The sequence below is a fragment of the Suricata suricatta genome, chromosome 10, assembly GCF_006229205.1.
Source record: "Suricata suricatta isolate VVHF042 chromosome 10, meerkat_22Aug2017_6uvM2_HiC, whole genome shotgun sequence".
NCBI classification, from domain to species: Eukaryota; Metazoa; Chordata; class Mammalia; order Carnivora; family Herpestidae; genus Suricata; species Suricata suricatta.
In genome coordinates this window covers 125411283-125431282 of record NC_043709.1, presented here as the reverse complement: position 1 = coordinate 125431282, position 20000 = coordinate 125411283, and the positions used below count along the sequence as shown (strand labels likewise).

The following is a 20000-nucleotide window of genomic DNA, read 5'->3' as shown; positions in this document are numbered from 1 at the left end:
CTGTGCTGGTAATAACGTGAGCACGGAGCAGACTGTGGGATCACGGAAGAGAAATCCAGAGAGAGAGAGAGAGAGAGAGAGAGAGAGAGATTGAGAAGGAGCTGGTGAGCATGGGGTATAAATAATTCTGGAAACAAACGAATGAGGAGGTCGTTGAGGGAGGGTTTAGACTAGAAGCAACTCTGACCCCAGACAACCCAGCCCCCACCTAATGAATACGTCCCTTCGTGTAGGAACAACTGGTCTTGTGTCTCTAGCTCTTTCACCGTTGGTTTCCTCAAAATGAGCAGCTGGTGGGGGAGGGGGACGTGGAAGATGAGGCCCAGGGGGCACAAGGGACTGGGGAGAGAGCAGCAGGGCTCCATGAATGAGGGGACAGGAGCATTGTCTGTTGGTGTTCACAGGTGCAAACTGCCAAGCCGGAAGCGTGGGAGTCTGCAGGTGAGACGGATTCTGTCCCGTGGCGGGGTGGGGCGGGGGGTGTGTGTGCAGGTTATGATGTTATAAAGCCGCGATGGATAAACATCTATGTCCGTGCAGGACGCATGGTAAAAACCAGCTCAGAGAGATGAGGTGGGGTTGCCAGCACCCCAGGGCAGCGGGAGCTCTCTGCCCTGACTCCGCTTCTCATTTCCGCTCCCGCTGCCCCGTCGCTGGTCCCTTGAGGAGAAACGACCCGGGGCCGGGAGTGGGAGCCCGCTGAAGCCCTCTGCAGCACAACGCGCCCTGACCCGGCCATCGGAATCTCTCAGAGCCCGAACACCTGAGCCACTCACTAGTGTTGTCTGCCGAAGTGTCCAGACGAGAGGAAATGTTAGCAATCCAGACGATTCATAAAGCAGATTAAAGAGGTGTTTAAAAGAGTCGCATGTTACAGTTTATCAGGATTCACCTGCGATTTTTGTATTATTACTATTAGTTTTTTTTTTAATAAAAGCGCTCAGTGCTTGTTGCAAAGGACTCAGAAGGAACACGAGGGTCACGGCACTGTGTTCTTTCGGGGACAGTGGTTAGGGCCCCCGGGGACTCAGGCCCCGCTCAATCGTGACCAGAACCACAATCCAGGACCTTTTCACACGCCTGTTTTGCTCTGAATCAGTAATCTGGGGCCTGACGGATAAACTAGGGTGTAATATTCCGTGGCAGCCAAATCAGGAGATATGGAACATTGTGGGAAAACCAGAGAATCCGTCTCTCTTTTCTGCGAAGAAAAAAAAAACCCCACAGTTCTCCCACATCTCAAAGCCTCACACATCCTGTCATCAAATGACAGGGGTTCCAGAAAGAAACTCAAGCAGCACATGAAAGGGTCTCCGAGGAGGCAAAGCATCCAAAGTGAAATTTTAGAAGGTATTTTCTTTCCTTAAGAGAAAGAAAAGAGAAAATGGCAAACCGTGCCTTTTAAATTCATGCTGAAAATGGTTTGGCGAAGACTTAAGTCGCTTATACAAGTTGGGAGTCGGTCCGGCTGGGGTCCCGCGGCAGCCCCGAGCCCAGGGAGGGCTCCGTCCTGAGGGGTGCGGCTTACCAGTAGGCCAGGGAGGGGTGCTCCTTCAGGGCTTGCGTGGGGAGAGCTGGAAGCTTCTTTAAGTCACTCCTCACCACCTCATTGCTGGAAGACAGGAGGGGACAGAGACAATGCCAAGGAGTGGTTCACCCTGGGAGACAGCCGCTGCACCGTGATTCCATCCGATCCGACCCGACCCGGTGGCCTCCGCCGAGAGACCCCAAATCTGTTCCCTTTTAGTGAAAACGGGATGGGGGTGCGGGGAGGAAGGGGTGCTCCCTTTTAATTGACTTAATACAGAGGAAAGAGAACGCACAAGGTGCAGAGCCCAGCAGCCGTCTCCCGGGGCACGGAACAGGACAGAGCACCGTGCTCACAGGTGGCCCGCACACAGAGCGGGGCACACACCCCCAGGGCCCCTGGGCAGCACGGATCTGGGAGGAGAAGGGTCACCAGGAGAAGCTCCCGGGGTCCCGGGGCGCCAGGAATGCACAACCTGACTGCTTCTCCTTGAGAGTAGCTTCCCTCAGGGATACACAATGCTGGTTTTCTCTGCTCAGAGGGACTGCACACCGGAAGGTGTTGTCCAAAATGTAAGGGGAAAAAAACCCTTTTGCTCTGGGGGAACCTGGGTGGCCGAGTTGGTTAAGCCTCGGGCTTCGGGTCAGGTCATGATCTCACGGTTCTTGAGTTCCAGCGGCGAGCCTGCTTCAAGTCCTCTGTCTCCCTCTCTCTCTGCCCCTCCCCAGCTCATTCCTCTCTCCCTCCCTCTCTCTGAAATAAAGAAAGATTAAAAAAAAAAAAAGAAATGAGTTTTGCTTTTGACAAGACCTGGAAATGACTCAGAGAGAGAGGGAGGCGGATGATCCGGTCCGACAAGCAGGTCCTGGCACCAGAAATTCTGTTTCCCCACAGACTCGCGTGCCGTCAGGTTTGAAGGTCACTTAACACTCCCCTAGTTGTGACCAGGGTTCTTCAGAGGCTTGATTCCTGGCTGCACACACAACATACCCCCTTCTTTACCTCTGGAGGCAATTACTGGCCCCTTTGGGATGGCCTTGGCGTTTAGAGCGGCTCACGGCCCCTGCGAGGCTAGCAAGGGCTCACCCTGTGGAGCTGCCTTGGTCCCCGGTTCTAACCAAGGCCACAGGAGCAGCCTCTGCGCGCCCCGCACAGAGCAGGGCAGATACGGCCCCTGGGAGGCTGGGCCGTTACCTCAAAAGAGCACAGAGGTAGGAGCTCGGCAAGAATATGTGAAAGGAGGTTGGAAGAGCAGCCCAGCCACAGATGAGGAGCTCCCGAGGCATCTGGACAGCAGACCCGCCCGCCCCCCCCCAATCCATGCTGCTAACTGGAGGATGTGCCCTTGGGGAGAACCCAGCCTCCCAGAAATGCAGCCCAGGGCAACAGATCAGTGGTGACCCTTGGCACACCAAGTGCCAGTGGGCAAACCTTGCCAGAACTTTCAGTTCATTTACACGGTGACAGAGAAACACATGGTAGGGGGGGAACACAGCTGTTCTCAGGGTGCTTTCCAAGTGGACCGAGGATGGCATCAGCGGTGGTTTTGAACAGCCAACCAGAAGAACAGCTCAGCACGTCCTATTTGAATCAATAAATCAAACTACAGACACGGTCATCACCTGTACTACTAAGCAGTACGGCGAAGCCTCATCAATTCATCATTAAATTGCTGAAGGGATTTGGGAGCCCTGCTAGACAGGGGCAGACAGAGCAGGGGCCACAAAAAAGGTAAGACACAGTCTTCATCCAAGAGGCGCTCGCAAGTTAGTGGGGCAACAGGCAGCGGGAACAGAAGGATAACTGATTAAAGGCAATATTTAATCATGTTGATTCCAACAACGCATTCAGTAGCTCAGAGGGAAGAGAGCCCTTGCACGCTCTGCTAGAGGAATAAGCTTTGGGGCAGGGCCTGGGTGGAGAAAAACACAGGAAATTATTTTCATGAAGTTCAAACTTATCCAGTAGGCAATGGCAAGTCCCTGCAGGTTTTCAAATGGGTAAGCTCCTTGGGTTTGGGAAAACTCAGTTCCCAAGTAGGATTTGAAAATTTCACTCCCAGACTATTTTTTTTTTACTTTTTAAAAATGTTTATTCATTTTTTGAGAGACAGAGCGTGAATGGGGGAAGGGCAGAGAGAGAGAGAGAGAGAGAGAGAGAGAGAGAGAGAGGGAGACCCAGAATCTGAAGCAGGTTCCAGGCTCCGAGCTGTTAGCACAGAGTCCGACGCAGGGCTCAAACTCACGGACCATGAGATCATGACCTGAGCCGAAGTCGGACACTTAACTGACTGAGCCACCCAGGCGCCCCCGCTCACATCCCATTAAGACACAGTTCAACCAACTCTTCAGTTCACCAAACACCTGAGAGCCCCCGGTGATGGGTTTCTGGATCTCACCTCCCCTGTTTAACCACAGGCACCCTGAGAACAGGGATGCGATTCACTGACTCATCAGTGGCACCTTACCTACTAAAAGCTACTCACTCTTGGGGGATGATCTTTTATTGGCTGCCGCCGTGGGGGAAGCAAATTAAGCTGAAGCTGGAGTTTGGGTTTCCTCACACTCATCACATTTAAAAGTGTATTTGGGGAAGGAGGAAGCTAGAGGAGGAAGGGGTTGTCTTACCCACCAAACACTCGTTTGTTGGCAAACAAGCTTCCCCAGGGCCTTGATTTCCTGGCCAGAGCCGGCCGTGGCTTGTCTAGCTCTCCCCCAGGGCAAGGTCACACGGACCAATCCAACAAGAAGTCCGAAGGCGCGAAGCCCATCCAAATCCATTACATTCTGGAAGGGATCCCTGGCTCTTAATGCTCCCCAAGGACAACTACGCAGAAATGTGCTATTTGCCTTTCTGCTGTCTGTAAACATCTGCACTGACTTAGAGGTGGTCAGCCCGTGAGGCGATCCAGCCCCACTCTGGGGCCGCGTCTCAGACAGCTGCCCAAACGGCAAACCTGGCCGCTCCGTCTCCAGGGGTGTGGGAAGCTAAAACCTAACGAACGTCCTAGAAGTTCCCAGCTTCCTCTTTCAGGGCCGTCGACTCAGACATTTCCTCCCAGAGTTCAGTGCACTTGATCAATGCCCACGCATGAGACACTCTAAAATGGTTCAACTTCCATTTTTAGAAAATGAAAAAAAAAAAAAAAAGGCTCCTTGGAGAGTCATTCGCTACACTGCGGATCAAACCAAAGTCTCATTTTTAACATCGACCAGATTTTCTTGCAAACTTTTGGAAAGTTGATGTGCAGTGCTGCGCTGGTCTTTGATTTGGCAGTTTTTGAGATGATGTGTCTCTCTTCTACTGCCTACACTGCTTGTCATACATGGGGAGTTCGAACGATCTACTAAGAACAGTTCTAAGATTTCTAGCAAAACATCAAGCAAGGAATTCGCTGCAAATAGTAGCAACAAGAGATTTCATCAAGACACCATAAAGCAAAGGAAGCAACAATCAAATGTGACCAGAGGATTAGCAAAATCTACAAGGGTTTGTTTTCCTTTAAAAAAAAGGAGGAAATGCTTTCTTAGATTTTCCTTGGGTTCAACAAGATGTTCATAATTTGCAAAACAAATCTGGGGCAAAGAGAACATGCTTAATGTGGAAAACTCCTCCTGAACCCCATGGTTTTGATGCACACAGCACTAAAACATGAAAGAGCGCTAAGCCCAGGTCAAACCAGGTGTCAAGGAGGATCATCCTGCGATTCAGACAAAGCCACGTGATGCCTTTTCACTAACACGAATGCCTCCGTGTTTTATAAGCCTATCATGGAGGTCAAGTTCCCCAGGGAGAGGGATTTCCTAAGCAAAAGAGCCCTACAGGTCTTCATTATCCACAGTTCCCAATCCGAAAAGCTCTAAGAAACAGACATTTCTTAACCCCCTTGGTGGCAAACCTAACATTTTTAGAGGAGGCAATGTTGGACCTTTCTCTGTCCCACTTGGCGCAAATATTCTTGTTCTGGTGCAGGCACAGCAAGAGACTGGGTCCCACGAGGTGCCCTGACATGGTGTTCAGGAGTACCCTGAATTACCCCCGTCTACAATCTACAAGTTTCAGAATTCAGAAACAACACTGAGACCCTAAAGTTTCAGACCTACACTGGGGATCTGTATGACTTTATTCAATGGTACAACGAATCTAGAAAACTCTAAGATTAATAAGGCAAGTTGTATATTTTTTCTTCTTTGGCAGGAAACAATCTCTTTCCTTTTCCTTCCTCTCTCTTAGGTTTTTTTTTTTTTTTAACCAAGTTCAAGTTCAGGTTACAACAAAGAAAATGATGCACCTGTCTATCTTCTCCCAATCACATGCTTTTTAAAAAAAAAAAAAAAGTGTGTAAGAGGCGCCTGTGTGGCCCAGTCGGTTTAGGGTCCAACTTCAGCTCAGGTCATGATCTCACAGCTCGTGGGTTTGAGCCCTGCGTTGGGCTCTATGCTGGCAGCTCAGAGCCCGGAGCCTCCTTTCGATTCTGTGTCTCCGCCTCTCTCTGCCCCTCTCCTGCTCATGATCTGTCTCTCTTTGTCTCTCAAAAATAAACGTTAAAAAATTTTTTTAAATAAAAAAAGGTGGGTAGGGAGGGCTTGGAAAGCTAGTAGCTAGGATGATAGATTCTCCTATCAATGGGAACCTCGGGCCCTGGTGAGACTTCTCCAGCATGGGTTTCTGGATTCTGGTCATGGATCATGGATAAACAGGCTGCCCTATATGGAGTGGCAAAATTGCCAACATTTGTGAATTATGTGCCTTTATCTCTGATGCTAACACCACCAATATATCTGAGTCAAGATTTCTTTCTTGAGTAGGGGGTTTGGCTTCCTAGATTGATGCAAAATGTTTTGTGGGTTTCTTCTAACATAGTTGGGGACTTGCAAAAATCAAAATAAGTTTTTAAAAATTTTTAGAAGTCTACAATTGAAGACAATTTCACTCAAATGAAACAAGCAGCAGCAACTGATTAATTTTCTACATCTCCCCTTGGAGTGGGAATCTTAACTTTGAAAAACTGACGTAATGTTACGGCCAGGAGCCTTTCCGCTCTCCACAAGGTCAACTCGAAATACCATATTGCTATTAAATGCTTACAAAAGAGGCAGCTGTCATAATACACAATCTCCTCTTTACTTTATAGCTAATTCCCATAGGATTCGAAGGATATCATCCTGCAAAATCCTCCATCTGAATACTTTCCTACGCTCCGAAAATGTGAATTACACACTTGAAACGCTCAGTAAAATGGATTTTTGTGCATAAAACAAAAATTCCTGTAACAATTTATAACTTTTCCACTTGAACATTTTGTTTCAAATTTTCACAGATTCTGCTTCTTTCAGAGGGTCTTGCTGGCGTGAAATATTCCAGCTGCTTTTCACTCAAAGTCCTTTCTTAAATCATGGGAAAAGCATCACACACATCCCCTTCTCTCTCTCTCTCTCTTTTTGTGAAATAACATATGAGAATTATATCCATTTAAATTCTCCCCATAAAAACCCTTCTTTGGGCTGACAGATGTGTTTCACGCTTAACAGATGACTTTTCTAGTTCAGTTTCCAAGAGGGACATTTGCAATTTTGGATATTACAGATACTACTGGGTTATATACTAGTTCTATTCCAAATGTTGACTATTCCAACCCCCCACTGCCTATTTCTTACTCATTATCTAAGAGTCTCAGCAAATCTATTTTGCTTACTATATGATCACGGCCAGCTGTTTTCTTTCAAGAGGCCAATTAAAAAATTGTAGGAAACATATGCCAAATGATCAAATGCTCTAATAATGATTTAAAGCTGAGCTTGCTTTGAGTGGTAGTAGTAAGACTACTTATGGAAATGCAAAATAATATCAGTGGACTCGGAATTTATATATATATATAATTTCTAGACTGCTGCCTTAGATTCATCGACTTTCAACACTGGGCAAGAAAATGACATTGTCATCTTTTTAAAGATAACAATCTACACAAATGTTTACGTTACTAAAAAAAAGTCTTTCAGAAGAAAACGAGCTTTGTATACTTTTCCTGTTGACCTTCTAAAATTCTGCCTTTACCCCATGACTGCCTCAAAGGCTCGTCCAGCCTGACAAAAAGGCCCACAGACCTGGAATGTTCAGACACCAGGAAGCCAACCTTCATTTACATGAAGTCACAAATGCTCTTTAAAAAGGCAGAAAAGGGACGCCTGCGTGGCTCAGTCGGTTACACGCCCAACTTCAGCTCAGGTCATGATCTCGTGGTTCATGGGTTTGAGCCCCGTGTCGGGCTCTGTGCTGACAGCTAGCTCAGAGCCTGGAGCCTGTCTTCAGATTCTGTGTTTCCCTCTCTCTCTGAGCCTCCCCTGCTCATGCTGTGTCTCTCTCAAAAATAAATTAAAACATTAAAAAAATTTTTTTTAAGGCAGAAAAGATTTCAAACCAAGAACAAAATTATCAAGAGGGTGCTTTTTTTTTTTGTCACAGAAATTTCATTTTCTCTCTCCAGACTAGTCAAGATAAAATATTCAAAGGGTTTTACTTTTCTTTCTTTCTTTCTTTCTTTTTTTTTTTTTTGCTTCTAGGCTGCTCCCCCAGAGACCTAACAACCTGCACTCTGAAAGTTAAAGAGAATGTTCTGGCACAAATAGATACTACAACACTTCTTCTGAAAGGGAGATGAAGTCAATTTCCTTTGTGATAAAAGACTGATATTCATTAGTATTGACTGAGGAATGTTCTGCTCCGTTTCAAAAAGCATTATATTATTATGTTCTTATTATCATTATGATTATTATTTTAAGAGAGAGAATTAGAAGCCTGCAGGTTGATAAATCAGGACACGGCAAGATTTCTTACGGACCACTGAACTCCGCCGGGCTAATACTCTCTCATTTGGACCTGCGTTTAACTTGGTACAGATGTCATAGAACCTGACCCCTAAGTACTCAATCACAGCGTTGCTTCGTTTTTGGTGGCTGCTGTGTTTATTCCAGAACGGACAAAGCCTACAGATGTGGGGTTTCCTTCCCCTGCCTCTCAGGCACACGACAGTCTCTGAACAGGTAGGCACCACGTGGCCCACGGACTTTTACATGAAAGTTCTTACTATCAGGCTTTCTAGGTGCTGTTTGCGTACTGGCCCTGAGAAATCTTTTGCTGGTAGAATCCTGTTTTAATGATCAGCGTCAGTCCGTCCAGTCCTCTCTAACAAAGATATTTCCAGGTCCCCACAGACGGCCCAGAGTAACAGAGTTTTACTGACCTGGTTTCAATAAATCCTGTCGGCGAAAAAATGCTAAATAACAGGTGTGGTTTACTGGTCCCTGTCAATGTTTGGATGGTTCTTTATACCAAAGTGGCATGATTTGGGCATTTATTTGTGCTGTTTGGCATAAAATATACCTTTTTAATCATTTCACTGATTTGGAGAAATGTTTAAAATTATTTTTTCCCTCTTTTGGTGACATCCTTCGGAGAGTATCAAAATGGTTGATAGAAAGTGAAGTCATAATCAGGATGAGAGACTGGCTCTGAGGGTTTTCAGTTAAGGTCCCCTCAGAGAAATAAAACCAAAATATCAAGTTCTTGTGTACAATGTAGCAATAAGTCTTCCATTAAATGAATATGTAACTGGGGTGCCTGGGTGGCCAACTTTGACTCGGGTCATGATCTCAATGGTTCATGTTAGTTCGAGCCCCGCGTCGGGCTCTGTGCTGACAGCTCACGGAGCCTGCATCCTGCTTTGGATTCGGTGTCTCCCTCTCTCTCTGCCCCTCCCCCACATGTATTCTGTCTTTCTCTCTCTCAAAAATAAATAAATCATTAAAATTTTTTAAAATTACAATATAACCATACAATTTGGAGATCCTGTTCAGTTGATTAAATGAAGTGTTCCTGCGCTGACCTTTATAAGGAAGAGAATATTATTTTTTTCTACAATAACCCAAGGCTTTTTCCTTTAATTTTTAAAATATGAATCATCCGTGTTCAGCACTCAAACTGCTGCAGTGTTTGTGACGCGTAATGTATGTACAAATCATGGAAAATGTGTGTTAGCTGGCGAGTGTTCCGGAGTGATGATCAAACGAAAACTTTTTGTTTTTAAACTGTGTTGATCCTTCTCAACCTAATATTTGCTGCCAGAGCTGGCAAGGACAGCAGTTCTGAGGCTGTTCAATTGTTTTTAAACAGAAATGCCAACTCCACATTTCCTGATTGTGGAAGGACATCCATTTTTGTGCACACGCAGACACCAGGAAGTGAAGAATGACTATCACGCTGTGTTAAGGAAGATGATACACGTGAGAAAGTATTATTTTTCGATAAGGCTATTTCCCAAACCTTTAATGCAGTCTCACAAATCTGGCCACAATATGTCAGACTACGACATAGATTTCTTCCTACCACGGAAAATACTTCTTACCGATTTCTATGTACCCAAGCCACTGCTTTTCAGCAATGCTCAGCGGGACATTTTATGGTAAAGTCCAAGAAAGACAAGGTGGGCATTTCCAGCCTGGGAGGAGCATGAGAAAGAACGGTCGGGATTCTGCATTGTCCGTACACAGTCCCCCTTCTGTCAAAGTACATTTAGCACTTTTGACTTCTCCCTTCTCCTTTTACTTCGAGGAAATGGTTCCCCTAACTTGTAGATGTGTAATACTCACTCCACTGAAATGTAGTTGTAGATCTACATTTACATGACATGTAAATCTGTAGAACAGTAGCATCAGGGGCAAAACAGCCTTCTAGAAAGTTCGATTCAGGACCTTCTGGCTATAAAAAGGTTACTTTGTCTTTTGTGGGTGACCATTAGGTAAAAGGTTCTTTAATCCTCTAGAGTCTAGAATATCCTAGACTTGAGCCCTGGACCTTGCCATGGTGTTCTGTGTGTTCTAAGCTGACATCTCATTTTATTGATGCTGTTCAGGAAAACGAATTGTATTGACAGGGAATGTATACAAGTCAAAGTCTTTCAGTTAAATACAATGCACAGATCTTAATGCACAGTCCTGCATTGATTATTAATAGACCAAACATAACTCTGTAATACTAAACTATGAGACTAGGAGATCTAGAATGCCTAACGTTCAGCCACCAAACCAAATATGCTCAATATCAATGCTTTGAGGATTTCCCTGGGTATAGATGGGAAGAGGCACCGACACGGAATTTAGCATTAACTTCTCGTATTCCAAAACGCCAGGCCACTCAAGCACACAGACTGCGGGCCTGCTGCACATGACGGATGTTGATCAGGGCACTCCGTGTAATAGATCACCTCCACCTTCCACGCTGGGAGGTCTACCCTGGCACAGAAAATGACCTTTGGGATAAGGTGTCTGACCTCTCCTTCCCGTGACAGCTACTTCCCTCCCCAGACAGCTGGGGACAAACAAACTCAGAGGCAGCACTTTGACAAATGAAGCTAAACCGGGATCCTTTGTTTCTCTGAAGCCCACGAGCTGGCATTCCACAGGCTCATTAGGGGACCATGAATTACTGGGAGGCCAGGCCTGTACTTCCTTGTCCCTGGCAATCCCCGCGGCCGCGCGTTCCCATGATCTGTGGGGCCAGACCACGCTGTTCACATTCCATCCTGTCAGGGTGCTCGCAAAAATAAATAACATCTACAGCGGAGTGCAGGGCTGGTGAAAGAAAAGGGGGGGAAATATCTTCAGAGAATCGATTACACCTGGGATTGTTAAACCATTTTTCAAGACACCAGAAATCGCTGTAAGTCATGAAGCTACACTTATCAAAAGCCCCAAATTCCAACATCAGATGAAGGGCATAAGAAAGTAACAACTGCAAAAAAACCCAAACAAACAAATATAGTTTCTATATCCTCAAAATGTCTCATTCAACAAATTCAGTAAACATTGTAAGTGTTTACAGTCTCCTGCTAAGGCTATAAAAATACCTTAGTTAAAAAAAAAATTGACTACCTCTGCTTTATAGCAAGAACTGGGGAAGCTTAAATCAAAGGGGTCTGGAGGTCTCCTTATGCAAATATTCAAGCTGAGTAGATGGGGCTAATTTTAGAATCAGGGGTAAGCACACTGCAACCGCCCACCAGATCCTGCCCTCTGCTGGGTTTTGGATGACCCTGAGCTAAGAATGGCTTTTACATTCTTTAAATGGTTAGGAAACAATTCCAAAGAGCAGTATTTCATGATACAAGAAAATGTATACAAAATTCAGATTTCCAAGTCTATAAATAAAGTTTTATTGGAACACTGCTATACTCCTTTGAGACTCTATGGCCTGCAAAACCCAAGATTAGTTACCATCTGGTCCTTTACAGAAAATGCTGGCTGACTCTTTTATTTATTTATTTTTAACGTTTATTTATTTTTGAGAGAGACAGAGTATACGTTGGGGAGGGGCAGAGAGAAAGGGAGACGCAGAACCCAAAGCAGGTTCCAGGCTCTGAGCTGTCAGCACAGAGCCCGACCTGGGGCTTGAACCCACGAACGGTGAGATCATGACCTGAGTTGAAATCAGAGGCTTAACCGACTGAGTCACCCAAGTGCCCCAAAGATCCTTGTTTTAAGTCTTAAACTAATTTTTTCGCTTTTGCTGAGATATCGGAGTGAGAACATACACCTCAGTCTTTGTTAGAATGCTCTAGAAATGCACACAGAGAGTAAGGACAAAACACTAAGGCTTCACAAACCAGGCATCATGAACTTGACAAATCTTGACAAGTACAGGTAAGCCACCAACTGAAGTAGTTTAGGTCAAATCCACCAAATTTTGAGAAAACATACAAGTTCTACCATGGAGTAGAGCAAGGATTTGTGTTTCTTTTTAATTTTTAAAAAATATTTATTTATCTTTGAGAGAGAGAGAGAGAGAACACGCCAGTGAGTGCATGAGCGGGGGAGGGGCAGAGAGAGGGGGGGGAGACAGAATCTGCAGCAGGCTCCAGGCTCCGTGCTGTCAGCACGAAGCCCGACCCAGGGCTTACACCCACAAACTGTGAGATCAAGGCCTACGCTGAAGTTGGCCCCTCAACCGACTGAGCCACCCAGGCGCCCCAGTGTTTCTTTTTAATACCAACTTTCCTTATATCCTATTGATGACTCAGAATGCTATGTCCAGACATTCTGCTATCTTGTACCTTCAGGCCTTGATTCTAAAAACTGGGCTATCTCAGACATCTCTCAGGGGGTTCAAGAAAGCAGAACGCCAGGAATAGTGCCTGCCTTTGAGCACACAGTCCCCCTGGTGGACGGCTACTGCCCCCTATTCTGTGAAGGCTCCAATAATGATCATGAGAAAACGAGGGGTGATTCTACCGAGCTGGTCAACAAAGCCTCAGGAAGTGAATGGCACTGAGAAGTTGGCAGTTCAACAGGTCAGTAAGTAACGCACAGCGTCCCTGGTGGTTAAGTGTTTACATCCTCTCCAGGGTAACATCTAGAGAAGTAAGAAAGGTAGAAATGGCGGGGGGGGGGGGGGGTCATAATTCTTTCATGAAGGAAATCTCCCTATGGGACAGCATTTTGTCCTCTGGAGGGTCAGGAGACTAAAACTGAGAGAGAGAGAGAGAAAAAAAAAAGTCCACATCACGTGTATCTAAAGTCCTATTCACACCAGAGCGGCGACTCCAGGCTCATGTTCTACCTGACAAACCTTGACACAGTGGCCATGTGTGACACTGGGTGCTGACCTCTAGGCTTTTCATTTAGTACAGAATATCCTCCTTGCTGGTCTGTTTCTTCTCCCCATTATGTCTGTTTCAATTGGCAAGTTGAGAGGTATATATATATATATTTTTTTTAATTTTTTAAATAATGTTTTTAACATTTATTTTATTTTTTTTTCATGTTTTATTAATTTTTGATACAGGAGAGACAGAGCATGAGAAGGGGAGGGTCAGGGAGAGAAGGAGACACAGAACTGGAAGCAGGCTCCAGGCTCTGAGCCAGCCGCTAGCACACAGCCTGACGCGGGGCTCGAACCCACGAACGTGAGATCTGACCTGAGCCGAAGTCGGAGGCTTAACCGACTGAGCCACCCAGGCGCCCCTTAACATTTATTTTTGAAGGGGAGAGAGAAAGAGCATTAGCAGGGGAAGGGCAGAGAGAGAGAAAGGGAGACCCAGAATCTGAAGCAGGCTTCAGGTTCCAAGCTGTCAGCACAGAGCCTGACGTGGGGCTTGAACCCATGAACCGTTGAAATCATGACCTGAGCTGAAGTCGGATGCTTAACCAACTGAGCCACCCAGAAGCCCCTCCTCCTTAATATATAATATTAAAGCACTACCCTCCTACAAAGGGTATGAAGAATAGTTTCTATTAATGAAGATTAACAGAGCACATTAAGAAACAAACAAATCCTTTTGTACACTCACCTAGAAAAATCCCCCTTTGCCTCCTGTGGAAGAAAAAATTCAACATCAGTGAAACATTCCAGTCCAGTGTTCCAGACTTTTAAATACATTCCGCGGTCATGACCGCTCCTCTACTGAGTCAGCTCAGCTCACTACTGCTGCTGTCGTATCTGCTCCAGGAAGACACTGGGGAAAGGCTCATGCATGTGTCACATGCACCTGAGATACCAAACTCGACTCTATAAGTTATATACCAAGAAAGTAACTCATAACGACAAAATGCAAGTTTCTACCCCTAGACCCTATCTCCCTTTTTCTGGCTCTGAATGTGGGTCTGAGTCGGACTGTACAGTGTCTCATGTTACTTGTTTTGTATTATGGGCCCTTTCTTGATCCTCCTAAAGAGGGACCATGGGACCTTTAATGAATGTTGAATATAACAGTTGTTTAAGAATAAATCTTTGTTGAAGAAATGAATGACATTCTCCTAATTCATCTTACCAGTGTTATTGTTGTTGCTAATTTTCATGAACACCTCTTTTACCCATAAACTTAAGAAAGGTCTTTCCATAGGATGTGAAATGATTTTCTTGGCAGTTAAGTCTTGCTATTTACTGGGCTTTCTCCAGAGTGGGGGAGGGCACTAAACCTGAAGAAAATGGAGTTACTGAACGATCTTAGTTTCCCCCAGGCTCAAGTGATACATACTATTTTCCTTTGCAGAGAGACACTGTCTTAAAATTGTGGAATACCAGAAGCTTCTACTTACCGCCACGGTGTAGCCCCTTTCTATCAGTGCTATAAATAATTAAGATGACAAACAGGTAGTGGATATGGCAGCCTGCTGTGTGCGCTAAATCTTACTCCCGTCTCTACTGCGTATGGCTCTGGGACACCCAGATGAAAACCAAAAACTTACCTGTAAAATATAGGAGGCTAATTCAAACACCACTTCACTGTCGACATCGATCAGCTCCTGGAAGAAAAAACCAACAGGAAAGGTAAGTTTGGTTCTTTAACAAGGATTTCTTTATGACATCTCCTAAAAAAAAAGCCTGGTCTTTTCTTTCTCAGCTGTTTCCCAGAATCTCAAACACTCAGAGAATATCTCTGTGCCGAATCACGTGGCCCTAAATGATTCCTGACATTTATTTCACAGCTTTTAGCCAGAGGGGGACCCCAGTGGTCCTGGATCTTCTCAGTCACCTCAAAGGCCTCACCTTTAAATCTTGGTGAGAAATCAGGGAAATTTTAGAAATTTGTGAATCTGATTCATCAATGGTGTAAGGTTACTTGATAGCCAATCGTGATTTCTTGGTGAACCTGACTTTAGGACCAGGAGTAAGGCTTTAGTGGAAAGAAAACAGTCATAATGGCATGGTGACTCTTTAAATTAAAATCAAATAACATTTAAAAGTACAGTTTTTCATTAAAATGTCCTCATTGCTTTCATGAACTCAACAGTTCGATGTATGGCTACCATGGGGTCAGAGCGGATGCGGAGCACCTTTGTCCTTGTAGAAAGTTCTACTGGCCAGCACTGCCACAGGGTCTATGTTTAAAAATGCTTCTTTCCTATCACTTCTTCCCCTATGTAATCATGATCTACGGATATGGTCTTAAAAGGGTATAAACCTGTCATTGGTTTTGGAAAAAAACCCATACTTTTTCAATATGCATATAGTTCATATCCATTTTCTAAGCTGTTTTTGAGGTGTAACTGATACACACAAAAATTGCACATTTAATATATACAATGTGATGAGCTGGGACATGGGCAAACATTGTGACACCATCACGACAGTCAAGCATCCCTTTGTGTGTGTGTGTGTGTACCATTGGTGAAAAAAACTTACAAGATCTACCCTCTTTACCTACTTTAAGTGCAAAACACTGCATTGTCATATATGATGCAGATGTTAAAACAGAGAAACTCTGGGGCCCATCAGCACAGAAAAATAATACACAAATTAACTAATGTTGCTCTTTCATTGTGAAACTTAAATAGAAATGTCCATTTTTTCCTTTTTCCTCTCCCTCATATCACTAGCTCCTATAGTGAAAAGCCAGAGCTAAGACAGGCCTGGACGCCAGCTAGCCCGGCCCTCTGCTTGTACTGAGAATGGAAATCCAGAAATGTCAAGGGACTCTCCTAACGTCACAAGGCCCTTGTGGCAGTGAGGGGACCATAAACAATCTCCCAACCTCTTGTCCAGCAAGTGACCCCCCTGAGTGCGTGCATTCCCCCAAGTCACTAGAGACCCAGGAGGTATCGCCTTGTGCTTGTTAGAACGGCTGTTACCAAAAAGACAAGAAACGGCACGTGCTGGAGAGCGTGTGGAGAGGAAAGGACCCCTCGCTGGTGGGTGAGCTAAACTGGTGCAGCGGCTGTGGAAAACAGAATGAAGATTCCTCAAAAAATCAAAAATAGAGCTACCATATGATCCAACGATTCCACTTCTGGCTATTTGTCCAAGAGAAATGGAACCACCAACTCAGAAAGCTCTGTGCACCCCTGTTCACTGCAGCATTATTCATGATTGCCAGCTGTAAACATGGGCCCAACCCGCGTCCATCGATAGATGACTGGAGAAAAAAAAATGCTGTGTAAGCACTGGGTGTTGTGTGTAAGCGATGAATCCCTAAACTCTACTCCTGAAACTAAGTAGACTTTAAATAAAAGTTTGAAAAAAAAAAAGTTTGGGGGGTGTGTGTGTGTACGTGTGTGTGTGTGTGTGTGTAATGGAATATTATTCAGTTGTAAAAAAGAATGAAATGTTGCCATTTGTAACCACATGGATGGATCTCTGGAGTAAGTCAGAGAAAGACAAGTACTGTACGATGTTGCTGATACACAGAATGTAAAAGAAAGAAACTTCAAATTCATAGATACAGAGAACAGACTGGTGGTTGTCGGAGCAGGGTGGGGGGAAAGGGTGAAGGGGGCCAAAAGGTAAAAACTTCCAGTTCATAGAACAAGTAAGTCTTGAGGATATAATACAGAGCATAGTGACTATAGTTATTGTCGATGTGAAGGTTGCTAGGAGGTATAGTTACTGTATATTTGAAGGTTGCTAAGAGAATTAGATCTTGAAGTTCTCAACACAAGGAAAAAATGTCTATGTGGATGGATGGTAATGTAAAATATTGGATCATTACGTTGTACACGTGAAACCAATACAACGTTATGTGCCAAGTATATTTCAATTTAAAAAAATACGGACTTGGTATCAGCCAACATAGTCTCAGACCCATCTTTATCACTGAAGTTAGCCAAAACTAGAGTTATTTTTCCCTTGAGTTACAAACCAAACTCTGACTCCTAGACTTGCTAATGAGTTTCTTTCATGGTCCACAACTGGACCTTGGAATTCAAAACAATGAGCTCAAGCAAGCCTGGATCTTTTGAGGGAGGGATCTCATTTGGGCGCTTTCAAAAGGCATAGTAATTTCAAAGATGGATAATAATATTTGCTACTGAACGACCTGAGAAGCGTGGGCTAAGAGAACCAAGGAGACCATATGGAGGCATCGGGCACAAAAACTCTTCATGCTTAACCAGCTGAGAGAGCTTTCTGGCCGCTGTAGCTGATACAGACCGTCAGGGTTGGGATACAGAGGAACGTGTGGAACTGCCGTTCTGGGATTACCAGATCCCATCAGAATGTAAATGATTTAACAGCGTACAAATGATTTAACAGGAACACCGTCCGGGGTTTCCACAACGGACCACTTCCACTTGCACTCCGTTCCCTTCCAGTCCCACCGACTGACTTCCTGAGCGCTCGCGGCGCTGCCTCCGCCCGGGGTGTGTGCTCGCCTTTCAAACATCACACCCGTGTTGCAGCGAATGGAGGAGGCTCGTCTAGCGTGCAACTCACAACCAAGCGTCAGGAACAGCCCTTTTAAGTGTGAACATAGCCTTTAGTTCACGACTGGACTCATCTACTGAATGAAAATGTACCTGTGTGGGGAAGGATAGGGAAGGCGGAGGAAGGTCTTTCTTTTTTTTTTTAAATAGTTTCTTGTCAAATTGGTTTCCATACAACACCCAGTGCTCTTCCCCATAAGTGTCCTCCTCCATCACCACCCCCCCTTCCCCAGGAAGGTCTTTTAAAATTGCATTTTACTGTACATAGCCTATTACACAGTTCCAGGGGACACTGTCGGAACCGGATCTGGTGGGGGGGGTAATTGAATGTGCCATTATTCGGGGTAAAGCTCCCCAAAATGCACAATTAAATGCCTGGCCTGATTTACTCAAGGTCTCCCTCACTGCACTCGTCCTCAGGGTGACTGGGAACCCTCACCCTTCAACTGGGGTGAGTTTGCATCTTCTCTGACCTTGACCATCTTCCATTGGATACTAAAAATGGAGCGAGTCTAACAGTGGCCAGGAAGAAGGGAAAGGATTAGACAGAAGTAGCTTAAATAGTACCCACGCGGGCACAATCTGATGGCTAAGATGCATTATTCTTCCTGTTTCTGCCTAATACTGACTGAGCCCATGAATCACCTCGTTGTCTGTCCTCAGAGGAGTCAGCACCGAGATCTAAATGGTATGTGGAAGAACTGATGCAGGAATGTGGGAAGACACGGTCCTAACTGGGCAGAAAATACATTCCTACCTTGCAACCTCCACCCCGCTGCCCGACGTCTTCTGTTCACAGCGCGCACCTCCACCCCCTTTTACACCTGGCCCTCCCGGGTGATTTAATCTGTAAAATCCACCGTGATGGAACAGTATTTGAGATTTCTGTCCAAGCCACACATTTCCTCTTGTGCCTCAACACCTGCAAGTTGAGTTTCCTGCATGGATGGGTGGAGAGATGTTTCCAGAGACCTTCCTGTACAGTCACATGCTGCCATCTAACATCAAGAAGATGACTCTCCCTTATTCTTATCTGACGTCTTTGGCCATCCAGATGCGGCATCCTTCATGTGTCTGCTCAGGCAGAGAAAATAAACTGAATGAGCCCGCAAAGAGGGCATGTGCAGAGCCTACTTTCCTGGGGTGCTGGGTCCCCTAGCTGAGGGCGACAGGGGAAAGAAGGAGGGGAGGTGGGAAAAGACCCATCAGGGAAGAGTCCAGCTCATATGACCCAGAGGCTGGCATAGGACACTCCTCTGGGCCCCTCATGTTCTCAGAGCCTGTCTTTGGGTTGTTTGCTGAGCTCCAACCTTGCCTGCGAACCCAGGGTGGTCCGATGGGCACGTGATGATTTTATCTTAGACTCACTGATACGGGGAAGATCCCCCTCGACGGGAATGTGATGCCTTTCAGTGATCACGCCATTTGGTGTGTACTTTGGGCATCGGTTTCACCTACTACTGAATAATATGTTTGGCTTCCTTTGACCTTTTGAAGAATGCCTTGGAAAGACAAAAACGCAACTACCCGCAGGTGTGCACTTGCATGCCCAGAGCGGGGGTGGGGATGATGGCCCCACTTCCTCCCACTCAGCACTGTGTGATCCCAGGTGATTAAGCAGCTGAAGAAAGAGGCCTGAGGCCACTCATCAGCAGTGCAAGCGTTAACAATACTCTCGGAAAGAGTTCCATCTGGGGTCTCCAAGAGCTCCAGATAAATAGCCCCATGAGAACCCTGAGCAGCAGGTGTTATGTTCTCCAAAAGTGCCGAGGGCTGAGGGACCCCCGTGCTCCAAGGGACTTGGTGGTGGTCTGGACACAACCCAGGATCTTAATGAGAAGCATTCCTCCATGGTCAGGAATGACAGAAATTCCAACTTTCACGTGAGATTAATAAGATAATTATAACAGAAGACGTGATTAACAACCATACAGTAGGCTGACAGGAGTTCCGTGAGGATGATCTATGCCAGATCCATCTAGAACAATCAGCAGGGCTCCCCAACCACTACCAGCTCTCTCCTCACCCCAAAATGCCTAAAGATTTCGCTTCTTGCCACCCTCCTTAAGAGCATTTCTACTCTCACTGGAAAGTTCCAGGTTCTAGTTCCAACCCCCTAGCAGTCCTGGGACATTGACTAAATCACTGGATGTCTTCCAGTTTCATTTCCCTCCATAGAAGGGGGCTCACGATTTCTTTTCCAATTATTTTGCTGAGTTTGGAGAGGAAATGGAGGGGTGATTTGGAAACCCCAACACACACTACAGATATCCCGTCTGTAG

General features: G+C 45.5%; 1 protein-coding gene across 1 annotated transcript in view; it reads right to left on the bottom strand.

Moving 5' to 3' along the window:
• Positions 1-20000, bottom strand: part of FRMD4A (FERM domain containing 4A) — a 619483-nt gene that overhangs the window by 91872 nt on the left and 507611 nt on the right. The window contains exons 9-11 of the mRNA XM_029955588.1: positions 14767-14823; positions 13869-13891; positions 1529-1612 (exon numbers count right to left, since the gene is read on the bottom strand). Coding sequence (XP_029811448.1) covers positions 1529-1612; positions 13869-13891; positions 14767-14823 — 164 coding nt within the window. The remainder of the gene's footprint in view (positions 1-1528; positions 1613-13868; positions 13892-14766; positions 14824-20000) is intronic.